Source organism: Brassica rapa, chromosome A03 (assembly GCF_000309985.2).
Source record: "Brassica rapa cultivar Chiifu-401-42 chromosome A03, CAAS_Brap_v3.01, whole genome shotgun sequence".
In the NCBI taxonomy this organism is placed as follows: Eukaryota; Viridiplantae; Streptophyta; class Magnoliopsida; order Brassicales; family Brassicaceae; genus Brassica; species Brassica rapa.
The window spans coordinates 8,422,937-8,441,127 of record NC_024797.2 but is presented as its reverse complement, the minus strand read 5'-3'; the positions used below and the strand labels follow the sequence as shown (position 1 = coordinate 8,441,127).

The 18,191-nt window shown below is 39.3% G+C and overlaps 4 protein-coding genes and 2 long non-coding RNA genes across 6 annotated transcripts; 2 read left to right on the top strand and 4 right to left on the bottom strand.

Annotated features, from left to right (window-relative positions):
* Positions 1 to 14: 14 nt before the first annotated feature.
* LOC117133047 lies at positions 15 to 5,503 on the bottom strand. Its single transcript, XR_004456895.1, has 2 exons — positions 5,057 to 5,503; positions 15 to 670 (listed from the first exon to the last, which is right to left on the bottom strand). It is a non-coding gene; the product is annotated as an uncharacterized LOC117133047 (long non-coding RNA).
* LOC103857535 lies at positions 725 to 4,949 on the top strand. Its single transcript, XR_631023.3, has 2 exons — positions 725 to 934; positions 4,848 to 4,949. It is a non-coding gene; the product is annotated as an uncharacterized LOC103857535 (long non-coding RNA).
* A 433-nt stretch (positions 5,504 to 5,936) lies between the features above and the next one.
* On the top strand, positions 5,937 to 6,988 carry LOC103857533 (chlorophyll a-b binding protein 1, chloroplastic). Its single transcript, XM_009134738.3, has one exon. The coding sequence runs from the start codon at positions 6,014 to 6,016 to the stop codon at positions 6,812 to 6,814; it is 801 nt and encodes a 266-aa protein (XP_009132986.2). The 5' UTR covers positions 5,937 to 6,013; the 3' UTR covers positions 6,815 to 6,988.
* Positions 6,702 to 10,886, bottom strand: LOC103857534 (protein REDUCED WALL ACETYLATION 3). Its single transcript, XM_009134741.3, has 16 exons — positions 10,564 to 10,886; positions 10,254 to 10,345; positions 10,029 to 10,169; positions 9,882 to 9,938; positions 9,736 to 9,808; positions 9,424 to 9,582; positions 9,170 to 9,319; positions 8,799 to 9,054; positions 8,527 to 8,642; positions 8,353 to 8,439; positions 8,182 to 8,270; positions 8,024 to 8,086; positions 7,868 to 7,924; positions 7,683 to 7,779; positions 7,435 to 7,593; positions 6,702 to 7,338 (listed from the first exon to the last, which is right to left on the bottom strand). The coding sequence occupies exons 1-15, from the start codon at positions 10,594 to 10,596 to the stop codon at positions 7,438 to 7,440; spliced, it is 1,626 nt and encodes a 541-aa protein (XP_009132989.1). The 5' UTR covers positions 10,597 to 10,886; the 3' UTR covers positions 6,702 to 7,338; positions 7,435 to 7,437.
* A 796-nt stretch (positions 10,887 to 11,682) lies between these two features.
* On the bottom strand, positions 11,683 to 13,226 carry LOC103857532 (pentatricopeptide repeat-containing protein At2g34370, mitochondrial). Its single transcript, XM_033287588.1, has one exon. The coding sequence runs from the start codon at positions 13,182 to 13,184 to the stop codon at positions 11,742 to 11,744; it is 1,443 nt and encodes a 480-aa protein (XP_033143479.1). The 5' UTR covers positions 13,185 to 13,226; the 3' UTR covers positions 11,683 to 11,741.
* A 78-nt stretch (positions 13,227 to 13,304) lies between these two features.
* Positions 13,305 to 17,432, bottom strand: LOC103857531 (protein DETOXIFICATION 15). Its single transcript, XM_009134736.3, has 8 exons — positions 16,676 to 17,432; positions 15,070 to 15,614; positions 14,607 to 14,693; positions 14,442 to 14,498; positions 14,089 to 14,327; positions 13,804 to 13,922; positions 13,625 to 13,711; positions 13,305 to 13,502 (listed from the first exon to the last, which is right to left on the bottom strand). The coding sequence occupies exons 1-8, from the start codon at positions 16,922 to 16,924 to the stop codon at positions 13,428 to 13,430; spliced, it is 1,458 nt and encodes a 485-aa protein (XP_009132984.1). The 5' UTR covers positions 16,925 to 17,432; the 3' UTR covers positions 13,305 to 13,427.
* Positions 17,433 to 18,191: the final 759 nt, after the last annotated feature.

Here is an 18,191-nt window from a genome sequence, read left to right as displayed (position 1 = left end):
AACACAAGTTTGAAGATTTAAAAACAGAGCACAACCAAGATAAGCATGTAACATAAATACACATGTTTTTAATTTTAATTAACATTTCTCTTTGTGATATAACCAACGAACAATATACTGATATAGAGCATAAAGTAAATGACACACTGAATTTGTTAACGGAGTTTGTTTCCTATATCCCTGAGATCTCGTCCAGATTTCATTGATCACTAGAACAAGAATGCAAATACATCATACCTATCCCGCGCCGCGCGTGTGTACCGTAACTAACAACTTGAGACAAAGTGCGAGCCTCTGTGTCCTAACAGTTTTACAGTTCCACATTCTCTTCTTTTTCTACTCAAAGAATCTCCAACGCGCTTCTCCCTCATGGCGCGTGACCCTTACTCTGTTTTCGACATCACTCAAAAATATACTCATCAAAATTTTCCTTTTTTGTTTCTTTCTCACTAAGGGAGTGAAGAAGATGAAGGCATCGAACATGGAGACGATATAGAAATCTACGCAGAATGTTTCTCTGGATGATCGGAGAAGAAGAATGGGAAGATCGACAGAAGAGAGCAGCAACGAACATATTACTCCGAGCTCAGATAGAATCGGAGCTCAGTTCTCACTTATCTCTTCCTTGTAACTGGGAACAGTGTCTTGAGCACTACCATTTGACTAAAACCTACAAAGAAAAAATGGTAGTGTTCAAGAGAAAAAGAAGCAAAAGTAGTAGAAGAAGAAGAAGAAGAAAGCTTGAAATGCAAGTCAAGATGAAGAAGAAATAAGAGCCAACAAAGAAGCTAAAGAGGAGTTGAGTTGTAACTTTGGTCACAAAGAATAAATTCAAAAAAAAAAAAAAGTAAAATCTAGTCAGTTTAGTTAAGCCAACAAGGAAGAGTGAAAAAGTCTAGCTCGCTAGACATTAGGAGTGGTTATTAGAGGTAAGGTGTAACGGCCCGGTTCCCAGCCCAAAAATTTTCTTAAGGAGAGCCCGTTAAGACTGCAGCCCATTAGGGTAAATGACCTAGGGTTCCCTCCTTTTCCTATAAATAAAGCTGCCTCCTCTCATTTTTCTCTCATTCTGAAACTGGAGCGAAGCTCTGCAGAGATTTAGAGAGACTAGAAAACCCTAGCCGTCAAGCTTCCCTTTTCCTCTTCTCTCTTCTTCTCTCACGCCTCCTCTCTCTCCCTCTCCCTCTCCTTTCTCTTTCCGTTGGTTCTCTTCCTCTCTCCTCGCCGTGAGTCCCCCGAGAGCAAGCCGAGCCGCCGGTGGTGGTGGTGGTGGTCGTCCAAGTGGTGATGGGGTGATCGTCCGAGTGTGGTGATGGTGGTGGATGTGTGGTGTTGTGGTGGTGACCAGATCTCGTCTCTCTTGTTTACTTGTTCCAGATCTGTTCAGATCTCATCCCCTTTGTCTCCAGATCCAGATCCAGATCCAGATCTAGGCTAAGGTGGAGTGTCCCGAACCCAACCTTCTCTCATGATTCTGTATACTCCTCTATGTTGGAGTTAGGTTGTTTAGACCCTGTTTGAGAGTTAGGTTGATAGAACATGATAATTGCTAGGATGATAGATGAATGAATCATGATGCATAAGAACCCTCATACTGTTAACGGGACTTGATGAACTGATCTATGTTGTGGTGATGTTGATTGGTTGATGAGTGATGCTTGTATGTTTGGATGTGATGTCCCATGTGTGGTTGCGATTGAAGTTAGGATGCTAGAGAGAAATAAATGCTAGGGTGATAGATGAACAATGATTATAAAAGTTATTGAAGTAGAACTTGAATGCGATGTGTATTGTGTGTGACACCGATAACGGGTGGCGTCTAGTGATTGAGTCCTAGTACAAGTGGAAATGAAAAGGGGAAGTAATTGGGAATGGAAAGGGTTAAGCGATAGCGATAAGGAAGTGAAAGGATAAGTAAAAGTATGAAAGAACGTTGTTAAGGTTAAGCATGGGTGGGAAAGCATATAGAGAGTCTAAGGAAAGTAGGTGGGGTAAGTAGTCCACGCTAGGTATCCATAGGAGATGTGGCGAATCCACATGAATATGGAGGCACCCATAGGAGATGTGGCGAATCCACATGAGTATGGGGTAGAAGCCTAGTGGGGGGCTACCCACTGAGGAAAAGAGGAAAAGAGGAAAAGAGGAAAAGATGAAAAGAGGAAAAGACGAAAAGGATATGCATTGTAGGGTTTTAGCTCATGGTCGGGTACAGGAAGTTAAAGAAGTGATAGGATTGAGTCGGACTGGTAAGATGAGTCGGTTAAGTCTAGGGATGGCGTGTGTGGCAATGAGTGAGATCATTGTATTGATTGATTACTAGGTTGTTAGAAATGAATGGAAGTGTGTGTAGAAATTACAGATGGTGATAGGAAATGATAAAATGCATTAACTGATTGTAGTGGCTAGTCAGTCCTAGTTCCCGCATAGAGTAGTATAGAGTGTCATGCGGGCAGGCTGGTCTAGAGCCACTTCACTGAGTAACTTGTTGCTCACCCCCTCCATTTCCATTTTTCCCTGTGTGCAGGACTGTAAGTAGAAGTATATGGATGTGAGTGTGACGGTATTTCAAAGAAGGTTATGCGCTCGTCTCTCGGGACCAGTAACGGGACACGTAGGGTTGTCTAAATGAGTAGACACGTGTCCATAACGCCCCTTCGATAACTCCGGTCGGACGCCGGGGGATCGGGCTGTTACAATTGGTATCAGAGCGGGTTAAGATCCCTTAGTTCTGTCCTAAGGGATCAGCATTTCCGACGTTTTCGAAAAAAAAAAACTTGTTTTCATTAAAAGAAAAGAGTTTGTAAAAGTTTTGTTTCTTCTAACACTCCTGAAAATGATTTCAAAACCACCCATTATATCTATACGTTATTATGATTTTGATCGGATCCATTGTATTTGCAAAATTTCTTTTTGAGCTTAATTCATTCATGGGTTTTTAAAAGATCCCCGAGCAAAGTTGTTCTCGCCTTGTGTGCCTCCCTTGTATGATGTGTGATTGTGTGAGTTCCTTTTGTTATCGGATGTTAAGTTTGGAAGTCTAGGGCTTGGAATTCGGGGACGAATTCCGATTAACAGGGGAGAATTGTAACGGCCCGGTTCCCAGCCCAAAAATTTTCTTAAGGAGAGCCCGTTAAGACTGCAGCCCATTAGGGTAAATGACCTAGGGTTCCCTCCTTTTCCTATAAATAAAGCTGCCTCCTCTCATTTTTCTCTCATTCTGAAACTGGAGCGAAGCTCTGCAGAGATTTAGAGAGACTAGAAAACCCTAGCCGTCAAGCTTCCCTTTTCCTCTTCTCTCTTCTTCTCTCACGCCTCCTCTCTCTCCCTCTCCCTCTCCTTTCTCTTTCCGTTGGTTCTCTTCCTCTCTCCTCGCCGTGAGTCCCCCGAGAGCAAGCCGAGCCGCCGGTGGTGGTGGTGGTGGTCGTCCAAGTGGTGATGGGGTGATCGTCCGAGTGTGGTGATGGTGGTGGATGTGTGGTGTTGTGGTGGTGACCAGATCTCGTCTCTCTTGTTTACTTGTTCCAGATCTGTTCAGATCTCATCCCCTTTGTCTCCAGATCCAGATCCAGATCCAGATCTAGGCTAAGGTGGAGTGTCCCGAACCCAACCTTCTCTCATGATTCTGTATACTCCTCTATGTTGGAGTTAGGTTGTTTAGACCCTGTTTGAGAGTTAGGTTGATAGAACATGATAATTGCTAGGATGATAGATGAATGAATCATGATGCATAAGAACCCTCATACTGTTAACGGGACTTGATGAACTGATCTATGTTGTGGTGATGTTGATTGGTTGATGAGTGATGCTTGTATGTTTGGATGTGATGTCCCATGTGTGGTTGCGATTGAAGTTAGGATGCTAGAGAGAAATAAATGCTAGGGTGATAGATGAACAATGATTATAAAAGTTATTGAAGTAGAACTTGAATGCGATGTGTATTGTGTGTGACACCGATAACGGGTGGCGTCTAGTGATTGAGTCCTAGTACAAGTGGAAATGAAAAGGGGAAGTAATTGGGAATGGAAAGGGTTAAGCGATAGCGATAAGGAAGTGAAAGGATAAGTAAAAGTATGAAAGAACGTTGTTAAGGTTAAGCATGGGTGGGAAAGCATATAGAGAGTCTAAGGAAAGTAGGTGGGGTAAGTAGTCCACGCTAGGTATCCATAGGAGATGTGGCGAATCCACATGAATATGGAGGCACCCATAGGAGATGTGGCGAATCCACATGAGTATGGGGTAGAAGCCTAGTGGGGGGCTACCCACTGAGGAAAAGAGGAAAAGAGGAAAAGAGGAAAAGATGAAAAGAGGAAAAGACGAAAAGGATATGCATTGTAGGGTTTTAGCTCATGGTCGGGTACAGGAAGTTAAAGAAGTGATAGGATTGAGTCGGACTGGTAAGATGAGTCGGTTAAGTCTAGGGATGGCGTGTGTGGCAATGAGTGAGATCATTGTATTGATTGATTACTAGGTTGTTAGAAATGAATGGAAGTGTGTGTAGAAATTACAGATGGTGATAGGAAATGATAAAATGCATTAACTGATTGTAGTGGCTAGTCAGTCCTAGTTCCCGCATAGAGTAGTATAGAGTGTCATGCGGGCAGGCTGGTCTAGAGCCACTTCACTGAGTAACTTGTTGCTCACCCCCTCCATTTCCATTTTTCCCTGTGTGCAGGACTGTAAGTAGAAGTATATGGATGTGAGTGTGACGGTATTTCAAAGAAGGTTATGCGCTCGTCTCTCGGGACCAGTAACGGGACACGTAGGGTTGTCTAAATGAGTAGACACGTGTCCATAACGCCCCTTCGATAACTCCGGTCGGACGCCGGGGGATCGGGCTGTTACAATAGGTTTAACGTTGTAGTTGTTAACGTGTGTGTCTGTAATACGTAGTATAGAGAATTGTGTGTTGGATGTTGAGAAATGAAATGAGAGATATATTAACAATGTAAGACATTCAACGTGTTCTCTCTTCAAGATTGTTTGTCTTTGAATCACAACAAAGGCAAGAAAGTAAAGAGAGAAGAAACCAACACTTGTGTAAGTTGAATCACAATACCATTTTTGCGTTCTTTTTAAGTAATCATAAGAATCATCACTTCATTGATCCTTTACCAATTACTTGTCAGTCACGTAACAGTTTAAAAACTGCATTTACTTAGTAAAGTAATCGAACGCACTCTTTATAATGTCATCTGACTAGTAAGTTTATGTTTCCCAGTGTCATCTACCATGAAAAAAAATCTCTCTTAAGCAATAGAATGGTTACATGTTAGCCTACATAGTGGTTGAAATGAATACTCTAAATATATATGCTTCTGATGTTTTGGTATTTATAAAGTGAAAGCGAATGAAAAAACTTGAAGATAATATTTTGCTTTATCTCGGGATATCAGTGTGATACGTTTTAAGTATCGATTTGGTAACACAGTGATGATCAAGAGAAATACTGATTATAGATTGATAATAAAAGTGTTTAGAAAGTAACTTTGAGAGAATTGCTTGAGAGTACTCTCACCTCTCCATGAACATGAGTGATCTAATCTCTAGATAAAGCTCTTTCTAACTCTAACCTCTCCTTTTATACGAATGCTTAGATTAGGTTAAACCCAGCCCACATACTCTAGCCCATTAATCAAATTGCCACTCAGCTAAATGGGCCACGTAACACAGTGTCTTGATTTCTATTGGTTGTTGATAATTTTTGGAGGTTAGACTTTTATTGTTATCTTGTCTTTCTGACTCAGTCAAATTTGCTTACTAACCACAAGTTTCTTCACCGCAGCTAAAGAAATCTAGCAAAAGCTAGTGGACTATAGAGTGACACGTAGGACGTAAACGGACAAATCCAAAATCTCATAAGCCAATCAGGAAAGAGATACAGATACTACAGAGATAACAAACCTTACTCTTAAGATTTCTATAAAACCGATCTGTACCCCAACCATTTTCAATCACTCTCACCAGTCACAAAAAAAAAAAACACAAAAACTAAAAAAGATCAAGAAAAGTTCTAATGGCTGCCTCAACCATGGCTCTGTCCTCCCCTGCCTTTGCCGGAAAGGCCGTGAAGCTCTCACCGGGAGCCTCCGAGGTCTTTGGAACCGGCCGTGTCACCATGAGAAAAACCGTCAAACCCACCGGTCCATCTGGCAGCCCATGGTACGGATCCGACAGGGTCAAGTACTTGGGTCCATTCTCCGGAGAGCCCCCGAGCTACCTCACAGGAGAGTTCCCTGGTGACTACGGATGGGACACCGCCGGTCTATCCGCTGACCCCGAGACCTTTGCAAGGAACCGTGAGCTAGAAGTTATCCACTGCAGGTGGGCCATGCTCGGAGCCCTAGGCTGCGTTTTCCCTGAGCTTTTGGCTAGGAACGGAGTGAAGTTCGGAGAAGCTGTTTGGTTCAAGGCTGGTTCACAGATCTTCAGCGAAGGAGGGCTCGACTACTTGGGAAACCCGAGCTTGGTTCACGCTCAAAGCATCTTAGCCATTTGGGCGACTCAGGTGATCCTCATGGGAGCTGTTGAGGGTTACAGAGTCGCTGGAGAGGGACCATTGGGAGAAGCAGAGGACTTGCTTTACCCAGGAGGCAGCTTCGATCCGCTGGGTCTTGCTACCGACCCAGAAGCTTTCGCAGAGTTGAAGGTGAAGGAGATCAAGAACGGAAGGTTGGCTATGTTCTCTATGTTTGGATTCTTTGTTCAGGCTATTGTAACCGGAAAGGGACCGTTGGAGAATCTTGCTGACCATTTGGCTGATCCAGTCAACAACAACGCATGGGCCTTTGCCACCAACTTCGTCCCTGGAAAGTGAATGAATTAAAGGTTATTATCATGCGAGTGAGCAGCAGCGAAAGAGATTGTTTGTATATTTGTTAAACTTCCTTTGTCGTATCTTTGTATGATTTATCAGAAACCGAACCTCATTTCTCAACTGTGTTGGCGTTTTATCTTATGACTCAAATTGAACTGAATTATCATTTCTCAACAGATGATACATATGTTCTGTATTTTGACAAAAGAAAAAAAAGACAAATGAAACTATATGATAGGAAACTTGAGACAAAATCACAAAAGGAAAGAAAACGAACAATACTAGTCCTAGGATGATGATGCCGTCCAAATGCCACAAGATGCTTCACTCTTAGCCATTTCCCGAAACTTTGGTTCTAATTGGCCCAAAGGTGCTTCGTTTGGAAAGCTTCAAAAATTACTGATCTTTGAAATCAAATCTTTATTGTCCAATATGAGATTGTGTTGTAACTATTTAGCAAATTTTGACAAAAAAAACTCTGCGAGTTTCATGTTTACAGTCCCTCCTGTGAATGAAATATGGTTCTAGTGTGTGTTAATCAAGAGTTGTATCTCTTCCTAAGCAAATCATTCCAATATCAACAATGGCTGCAATGGACCAGGAGTAGTAAAAGTGCTTACATATTAGTGTGGGATCTGAAGAAGAATGAGAGCGGTTAAGTATAAACAGAAGGAAATGGCAGCTCCAGCGAGGACATTGTGGAGCAGTCTCTTGTCATCTTTCGTGGGTATGAAAACAGACTTTAACGTATTGGTCAGCTCGAAAAGCCGATGAGACACCTGGGGAAAACAAAACACGAGAACAAATTACATTTTGTATAATGTAGAGTGGATAAAAGGGCTTTTTGTAGATTATATTTTTGCTTTACCAAGACATAAATGGCCGTGGTGAGCATGAAGTTGAGCATTGGGTACTCCGGAATGATGGATAGTAGCCACTTGGGCTGTCCATTAGGCACATTCGATCTGCATCACATGCAACTTTCTGTAAATCCTTGAGACAAATGGTTTCTTGCCTACTTATTTGGGAGAAAGGAAACAGTTTCTTGCTGACCTTAACCAGATGTGAAACTGAGAAATATAGGTCTCCAGAGTAATCTTGCCGAGCCACCTAGGAAGAACATGACATTGAGTCTTATTAGAGATGTGCTCAGATTTTAGAATAGCACCAAGCTTGGTTGAAATGAACTAATAAGATTGAGAAACATACGCAAATAGTGTCAGGGAGAAATTTCGCAGCTGTTGTGTGGAATTTCGCAGACAGATGTAGACACTGAAACAACATAATGAAGGCAAAAGTTAGAATCCAGAAAGGAAGTCTGTCTCAAGATTTGACGTTTTGTGTGAAAGAAGGGTTTTGATACTAACGTTATTGGAATCCACGATGTGTACGGATGATATTTGTTGTACGTAACCTTGTCAAGCTTGTAGATGTATTCGTACCACAGGTAACCAACCTGGAAAATATGAGGAAAACAACTTGGCCATCAGACATTATCAAATACATAAGATCTTTAGTCAGAGAAAAGCCAAACTCACGAATGAGGAAGTAGCAATTATGCTTGTCTTGATCGTTATCTTTTTCTTGGCATCACATTCCTCCAGTTTCTCCATCCATCTCTCCACCTGAGATCAAAATGTCGAAAAAGATTTTAATGGTGGGTGTCATGAGAAGATATGAAAAGAGGTGAGCACCATAGGTTCGGGAGTTACAGTGGGATGGAAATAGGCATATATCATTCCAACGATCCATATGTAGCGGTCAAGTCCTGATCTGAAGTGCCATTCATGTAGAAGTGGTAGATCGGGTTTAGCTGGATCAGTGTATCCTGCAGTTGTTTACGGACAGAAACCAAATGTTAGGCAACATAAATAAACACAAATTTTTATGACCAAGTGGCAGTGAAAAATGATTTAGCACGAGACAGATATGTAGTCAACCATGCCGTAATCACCACAAGATATGAAAAATGTCCGATACTGACCCAGTAAGAATGTTAGAGGGCTCCAGAAAATCTCAAAAACTCCAGGAATCTCCCACATCAGGATGACCACAAGAAAGCATGAAGCAATCTTCACAGCCATTACTGATGGAATTTCGTTATACCGACTGAAGATACCAAGGGCTCCATACACCATGAGAGTAAACAGAGTGTGCATCGGACAGATGTAGTATAGCATATAATCGTTATTGAGAATAATGCAGCTAAAAGCCACAAATAAGTTAAGACGCCACATCATCTGGAAGAAGAAAAAGGTTTCATGAGCATCTTGAATCTTTGAAAGAAACATATGCTTTTTAGATGCATATGATGATAAAATAATCAGCTATAGATATTGAAACTGTCGATATAACCTGAGTGAAACGTGCTAGGGAGAAATCTTTTCTGATATAGTAATAAGAGAAGTTTCCAAAGCCAGTCATCCACACGTAGGCAGCGATGAAGACCCTGATTGCATTGTATATCTCAGCCGCAGCAAAGTAATGATACATCAGAAATAAAACCTGCAAGGACACAAAACAATGAATTAGCATGAAAAAAAAAACAATTGCAAAACAATATATCTAAAGGTAATGAAAATCTACAGAGGAAAGAGTAGATCAATAACCTGCATCCATCCCTTCCACTCTTCAGTCTGGTGACGATTAAGATAGAGGATGGATTTCCCTGTTATTGGTGATCTGTCATTGTGTTTCTTCAAGGATGCAAAGGCTGACACGATGATGAGAAGACAGTAGAGAAAGATGAAAAGGTCTCTGTTGTAATTCTACAAAATAAAAAGTAAATGTTATCAGTTGCAAAACCATTAGTTTTCTATCTCCGAACAATCTAAAGATACAATGTAGACTATATATTACAAAACATGAATTGTTTTCAGATCTTAGAAAGGGAAATTTATCAGAATTTTTGAGGAGGTTACCTTAGTCGACTCTCCAAGCAAGCTTGTTCGATCGCATATGTAAAAGTAAAAAAGAATCCCCCCGAACTCAGCCCTGAGAGGAAGTAAGTAATACAGTCATGATGATGAGCAGCATGGGAATCCAATCCGATAATAAAGTAACTTACATAGCTCTCAAGGTCGCTCGATTATCAATCAAGAAAGAGTCTTCCATCGTCAGAAACCTACAAGTAGACAAAACGTAGAAGGATTTTAACTCGCACTACACTCGAAGAGACCAAATAAATAGAAAAGAGGAAACCACTAAAAGCTACCTAATCAAGTTTGCTTTGATAGGCGAGCTATAGAACCTTGAAGAGACTGATCTAGGAAGACCAACTCCTTCCAGTAAAACAGCTACTTCCTCTTCCTTGCCTTTCACCTCACCAAGTTCAACCAAATTATTATCTGAATGACTGCACGCAAAACAAAGCAGATTTAGATCATTATTGTCAAGTTAGAGAGAGCCGTAAAATAAAAAAAAAGAAAAGAATACGTACACTTTAGAGTGCAGTGAAGACCTCTTATACTCAAGAAACTCAGAGTATGCCCATGCTATGAATACAGGGATGACTCCAAGCAGAAACGAAACCTGCAGTCAACAGAGATTCAAAACTGAATCAATCTATGTTGCTTCTCTACTAGCATTTGTAGATAATAGAATCCATTAATCTCTCTCGAGCAAAGCTGATCCAAGTTGGTGGATTCAATCACTCCCACACCCTAACGATATAGTCGAGATCACATCCAATTCCTAAACGATTCGTTCCAGATCTATTGCGATTAAGATGACACTATGAGCTTTCTTACCTGGCCAGGCGTAATTGGCTCAGAATCCGCCATTTTTTAGTGGGTGGGATCCGCGATTATCACTCCACCGTGGGATCTAAGGTATGGAGTTCGACCTGAAGAAGATGAACTGAGGATCCGAAACCCTGGGAATGCAGCAGAAGAAGAAGAAGAAGCTATTGTTGGTTGCTTCGAGGATGGAGAAAATAGCGGTTGCGACGTCGTTTTCGTTAAGCTCTCATCTCACCCGAACGGTTGTTGGTTTGGCGATGGCGTCCTTCCTTCTTTTTTCCATTTAAAATTTCAGAAATGTGGAGATTACGTTGAAGATAAAACACTAACAAACATATGATTACTACTATTATCGATAATTAATGGAGAGAGGAAAAGGTTACCGAGTCTAACATGTGTCATGTGTTGATTAAAAGCTTTTTTCTGTAGACTAATAATTTTATTTTACATTTATGAGTAGAAATTAGAAGAATCACGTTTGGAAAACGCAATCAATTTGATGATATACAAATCATCACTTTTGTTTCATCATGCTTTTCGTCTACCGTTACAGAGTAACCTATGATTTATATAGTCAACCCGGCGCCTCACCGTCCAGGTTTGAAGTATTGTTGATGAAAGCTGTTTTATTCTCTTTGCTGTCTACTCAGACCTGTTCTTGGAATGACCAGAGATCTGAAGAAAGCTGTGTACAACAATATTCATTCGTCTTTTATGCAGTGGGAAGTACGGATATTACAAAGACACTTGGTGTCACGTACTTGAAGAACAGATCCTCGTCTCACAAAGACAGTAGTAATAACCAAAAATGTTCTCATGGAAGGTTGACCCATCACAATCAGATGTAACTATGGTTCAACAACATTACTTTGCTACATTAGTATCATCTCTTTTAAGTATTTTATTATCTTTTTTTTTTGTCATTGACTAGAATGTATTTTATTATCTTCTTTTGCGTTTCCATAAGAATATCTCTGCAAGTCATTTTTGATTTTTGAATTGAAATATTGAAATTGAACTTATTTCTAACCGATGTAATATACCAATGTGATCTAGGAAAAGAACATTCAGTCTATATTCTAGAAATTCTCTTAAAACATATATTAAATGAAGGACGGAAGAAAAAAATCTCTAACAAGCTGAGTAAAATCACCATTTGATGTTGAGGACATGAAGGGTTTAAGAGATCACCAGTAATCTTTGCATGAGCAGACCCCGTTTTTGAAATGATGGAATCGTTTCGAACCTCGTGTCACCAGTTCTCTCCCTGTTATCAATGTCAACATCTTATATGTCTCATGTCCATCCTGACAGATACGCATACTTTGCAAAACACATACACGACCACGAGGCTTTGTGTTTAGGAAGCTGTGAGCAAAGGCTAGCTTGTCGCTTCTAAAAAGAAGTTGTTCCTCTTTATCCTCGTCTTCAGCTCCATCAATATTAACCAACCTAATCCAAGGGACAAAACCCATCTCTAACATATGCACTTTCAAACTCTTCAGTAGAGGAACAGTTTCACTACACTCTAGTTTTGAAGTCTCTCCTGCTTTAAACTCATGCATACGCCCAATCTTTTCAGAATATAGTCTCCTTTTCAATGCTCTCATCATCTCCTTCCTGGAGTCTGATGCTTTCTCCGCTACAAGACCTTCGTTGTTCATCCTTGTGGCATCAAGTTTCTTCACTAACTCAGCTAACCTATCTCCCAGCTCTACATCCCCATGAACCCAACAGAGATTCATCAGCGTTTCCCACACTTCAACGCTTGGTTCCACCTTCATTCTCTCAACGAACTCCAATGCCTCTTCTAAATGACCACATGCTGCTAACATCTCCGTTAAGCTCACGTAATCTTCCATGAAGGGGATGATCCCATAGTCTTTGTACATAGATTCAAAATGTAGCAACCCTTCGTTACTGTCCCCTAGTGATGCACACACAAAGAAGACCGCTTTGAACATCTCCTTGTCGGGTTTGCTCCCTTCCTCTTTGAACCGTGTGAACATATCAAGCGCGAGCTCACCGTCTCCGTTCTTGGCTAAGTATCTCATCATAACGCACCAAGTCTCTGAGTTTCTCTCAGACATCTCGTTGAATACTTTCAATGCGTCTTCAGTGGAGTCACAATCACAATACATTTTGAGTATCGTGTTGTGAGATGCAACATCTAAAGGAGTAGAAACCAAACCATTGATGAAGTCATGAACAACCTTAGCTTCTTCCAAAACCGCTGTTTCACCACATAGTTTGGCTAACCCTAGAAGCCTAGGCAAGTCCACAACATAGTCTTTATCTTTCAAGATCTGGACAGCTTTCACGGCTTCTAGTACTCTCCCTTCTTCACACAAAGCATCCAAAGTCTCAACCGTTACAGATCCATGATCATCACTAGCATGGGATGAAACTCTTCTACATTGAAGAAATATTTGACTCTGCTGCCATGTGGGTCGTGTGAAGACGTCTCTAAGAGACGAAGTGATGATCTTTGTGTTAAGATCATGAGGCTGGCCTCGAGAACGATCATGAGACTGGCCTCGAGAATTGAAGCAACGGCTTGAGATCTGCGTCCCCCACCTAAAGTAGGGTTTTGAAAATCTTAGGATTCGGCTGCAGGTTATTCTCATCATTGCAATATTAATGATTCAGAAACCCTGAGAACAAAGCGACGGCTTTTGCAAATACAACGAACTTTGTAAAAGCCCTAGAAAGTAATAAATTATCACATGTGAAAAGCTCATAAGGGATCATTAGCAAACAGAAATATAACACACTCTATTTATTTTTATTTTCTTATATTTTGTTACAAAATATGATATAATGGTCCCAACTTATATAGGGTTTCTCAGATATAGCATATTCCATTTTAGCTCTCAGAATACAATAATTGGCTCATTCTCGGCTGCATGATCCTTGGCACCTTCAGCTCTGCTTGTAGCTTTCTTGACCTATGGGTTACATAAACCAAGAATCACTAAAAACGTCACAAGTCACATCCCAAAGGCATAGTAACGTACTCACAAAACATCTGTGTATAGAATAAAAATAATATTAGTACAGCTTTCTATACCTCTTCTTCCCAATTTGTGAAAAAGGTGATGACGGAAAGAGATGCACCTTGGATGACGAGTGCACATATGATTCCCAGCCAAAGCCCCTTTTTATATTTACATTTTTATAATATATGGTTGACCTTGAAATTGTTTGATCAAAAAGAAGAGAGAATTTTAATTGGTTTATGGAATTTACCCGACCACCGAGGTGAAAGTGAAAACCAAGTAACAAGCCTAACGGGACTCCCACAAAATAATATGATCCAAGATTCACAAAAGCTCCTATCTTCTGCCATCCACATCCTCTAGCAACCCCTTTTACGATAAACCAAAAAATTCAGCATGACAAATATGATATGAACCGGTCTAAACCAAATTCCAAAACAGGAATGATGCTTGTAGTTGTAGGGTGGTGTTTGCCTTTACTTGCAAACAAAAAAAAACTTCAACGTCCAAAATGTTTTTGAGTGGAGAATATAACCTGAAAAAATACTTTGGACGCTGTCTAGCAAGTGGCCTATGGCGAGAATCGGCATCATCGAGGCTACATATGTGACTACTTTCGGGTCACTACTGTATGCAAATCCCCATATCTTCCTTATCAGTATCATAACCGAACCAACTAGTGTACTCTCTAAGATTGCAATGCTCAAGACCACACGAACCGCACGCTTAGCCACTTTTGCGTTCCCTGCTCCTAACTCATTTGACACCCTTGTGCTGCGGATTGCAAAGGAAAATTAATGAAAACAAAGTTATGGTAATGTTGAATCTTGATGCAGCAAAGTAATGAAAGAGTCCTTCCATTATTGGTTATACTGGTGTAATACTGACCTTGCGGCGCCACCAAGGCCAAATGGGATCATCCAGATTGTTCCTGATGTATTAAGGCTGCAAAAAAGGATTATTACTAATTCAGTCATAACCATAAATAACTAAATTTGTTCTGAAGTATATATGAGGAAGAGATAACAGTTAAAAGCAGACATTAATACTTACCAAATTGATAGGACAGAAGTTTCTAAAACTGGGTTCGGAAGAAGTCCTGAAGAGAGAACCAAAAGTTCAAAGGACCACATCTCTAAGCTGCTCAAACAACATAACCTCAAATAAATATGATTCCAATGGCCTAATTAAGCAGGAGTATATTCATGGATTTGTAAATCCATATGAAATCTAACATTATTCTTTTTATGAATTTAAATTTATTTTGAAATCATGTGTTATTGGTTTAATGATTTATAATTCATAATCCAAATCATGTGTTATTTATTCATACAAATTTACTAATGGATCTGATTTTACCATGGATTTGAGTGAGTTGAGAAATTCATAATAAGAGAAGGAAAACTTTATCAAATCTCACTAGTTTTATCACATAAATCTTAATAAATCTATTTTATACTTGTTTCTCACGTCACCCCGATAAATAATTAGCGTAAGCATTTTTTTTTGGACTTACCAAACCATAAGTGCAGAGGGAATAGCTAGCTTCATAAAAGGTATGATATCGCGTAGAGCCTCCTTAGAGAAACCAGTCCAGGTCAGTGAGCAAGAAGGCGAAAACTTGACATAACATGCCAAGAGAATGACATTAAGCCAATACGAGATCGAATTGGCCACAGCAGCTCCTCTAAACCCTAAACCAGATTTCAACACCAAGACCCAACAGAGGATCACATGAAGACAAGTGGTGACTCCAGAACATAAAACCACGGGGAACACATTGTTCTGCGCCTGCAAAAACCTGTTGATACATTGAAGAAGACCATAGGCGAAGATGCTAGGGATCATGAACTTTGCGTAGGAGCCAGAGAGGTATGCAATGGATTTGTCTAGGCCGAAGAAGACAAGGAAATGCTCTGTGTTGGCCCATACGATGGAGAGAGGAATAGAGTAGAGTGTAAGAACAAACATTGCTCTTTGCATCTGTATGCCTAACATTCCGTACATTTTTGCTCCGTATGACTGGCCACAAACTGTGTCCAAAGCACTTGCTGTTCCCATCTGTTCAAAGGTGAATAGTTTTCTTATGATTTGATTTCTTGCTTCACAAGTAAGCGTCAACGCAATTGTCGCTATTATTCGGATTTGAATTTGGAAGATCGAATATCATTCACTTTCAGTGTTACATGTGGGGTATAACAAAAGAAGAAAGCATTTCAATTATATGAAAATGACAGAAATGTTTTTGTTCGTGTAGCTATTGGATAGTTGCATCAAAGAATCAAATATGCATACGCAACTTGTAAATTCAGACATGGTGGCGTTGTCAAAAAAAATCAGACAAGGTGGCTTGACAATTGCATTTAGCTGATTTTATATCCTTTATCACTATTTTGGTTCTCATTTCGATATATATTCTTGTTTTATTAATAATCACGTGTGTATTGATCGGTTTGGGGTCTGGAGCTAGATATGGTTTAGATTTTGGTGATCAGATCAAAATCACGGGTGGTCACGGGTGAACAGACTTGGTCTGGAACTTGATAACGTTAGCCAACTTAAGCGGCCTGACTCATCTAAAAATATTTTTAACCTATTTGTTACCTAATTAAATACTTTATCCTTTTGATAATGTGTTGTTTACACATTAAAAATTATTACATTTTTATTTTATCTCTAATTGTTTCACAAAGATAGAGTTTTTATGTTTTTTATGCAAAAATTGTAAATTTCAAAAAACAATTGAATTACTAATGGTTAAAAGTACTTAGAAATTGATAATTGCAAAAATTTCCATTTATAAAATTGATTAATGTGTTTTTAATAAGTATAAAAACACTAAAAAATCTATTTTTAAATAATGGAAGTACTATATGCATTAAAAATGTAGAAGGATAATTAGAATAAAGCAATTTTTTTTTTTTTTTAAAAAAAGACATTTAGTATGGAACGAATGATTTAGTTAGTCTTATTCTTAAGCATTGCTAAATATAGTATCATTAAATGCATGTGGACTACAGGAATATTCGATGTGTTATGAAAAACAATTTTGTTGTGTCAGGATTGAACGGTTAGATATGGCTAGCTTGAGATAGGATTCATATAAAAAACATAAAACTTACCAGGAAGCTGAAGCCGGTGACGGAGGCGAAGGAGGTAGCAACGGAGGCGGCGGAGAGAGGAAGAGAGCCAAGATGTCCGACGAACATGACTGAGATTACTTGCAGACAAAACTGAAGAAGACTCACTGCGATGAGTGGACCCGCAAGCCATAGCTGTTTCTTCACTTCTACCTTTATACCACTACTACTACTCTTCTCGTTTTCTCCGATGAGAGGCCATGACAACATCTCGTCTCTCTCCGACTGCATTATTGCTTTGTTGCAAAGAATGTCGAGTCTAGCTAGAAAGAAAACAGAAGTACCAGTTTCTCTGATCCCTGTCTTATTTTTTTCGGTTTTGTATTTTGTTTGGTATCTCTACTGGTGTGTGTATTAGGCTGTGTTTTATATATATTCTCTGAAGGTTTATAATATAAACTTTATATAGACAGATATATTTGACTATGTGTGTATGTGACTAGTGTCTCTAGTACAGTGGAAACCTCCACAGAAAGTTATAGGGAGATGAGCCTATCTCCATGTGTATCGGTGCCTTGGTGGAATCTTTTTAACTGTGCAGTTTCAAATTTATTTCTAAGCCTTACTAAAAATATCAACAGTATATCTCAATGTGTATCGGCGCATTGGTGGAATCTTTTTAGCAGTGCAGTTTCAAATTATTTTTGACAATTATTTCTAAGCCTTATTAAAAAATATCAACCATATATTTTAAATCACGATATATATTTTTAAAATTTAATATATATGTTCAAATATTTCTTGAAAATTATAGATCTTAAATTTAAAAGTAATTAAATTTTAAAGTTTTAGGCATTATGTTTTTAATTTAACAATCAAAATGGTATTTGACCGTTCCATTTGCATATGCAAAAATATACTATTTCTAATATCAATCAAATTAAATTAAGTCATTAACGACAACCTAGGATCGTTTTTAGAATTTTTTTTGTATTTTTTGAAAAGGAATTATTATTGATAATACTAAAAGTCAAATTATTCATTGATGATTTAATTATTGGAAGTAACATGCCAATGTATATATATATATGCACACGTGTTTCTATATTGCATGCAGTTAATCTTGTGTGTTCCGCCAATGTACGACGAAACACAATATAAAACATGTTCGGACTAGGGTATTGGCTGCCATTACTTCGGCAGATGAGTGTTCAAGTTTTTTACATTTCATTTGAACCAAAAAAAATCAATCAAGGACTCTATGTAATATTCGTTCTCATCGATAACATAAAAGAGATACATAACAATCTTAGATTTTGGCATGATACTAGTACTTCAAAAAGATAATGACTATGTTCATTGGTCAAGGTCGCTTTCACTACAGCAAATGCATGTGGAAGAAAAAGTTAGTGACAAGTGTTTGCTTTTGTCGGCTGAAGATTCGAGGAACGGCTCCGGTCAATGTATTTTTATTCCCCTAATTTAGCATTCCCATTCGGAAAGGAATATGTGTTTAATTTACCAGTTAGTCTAATGTGTTGCACATTTCACATGCGTA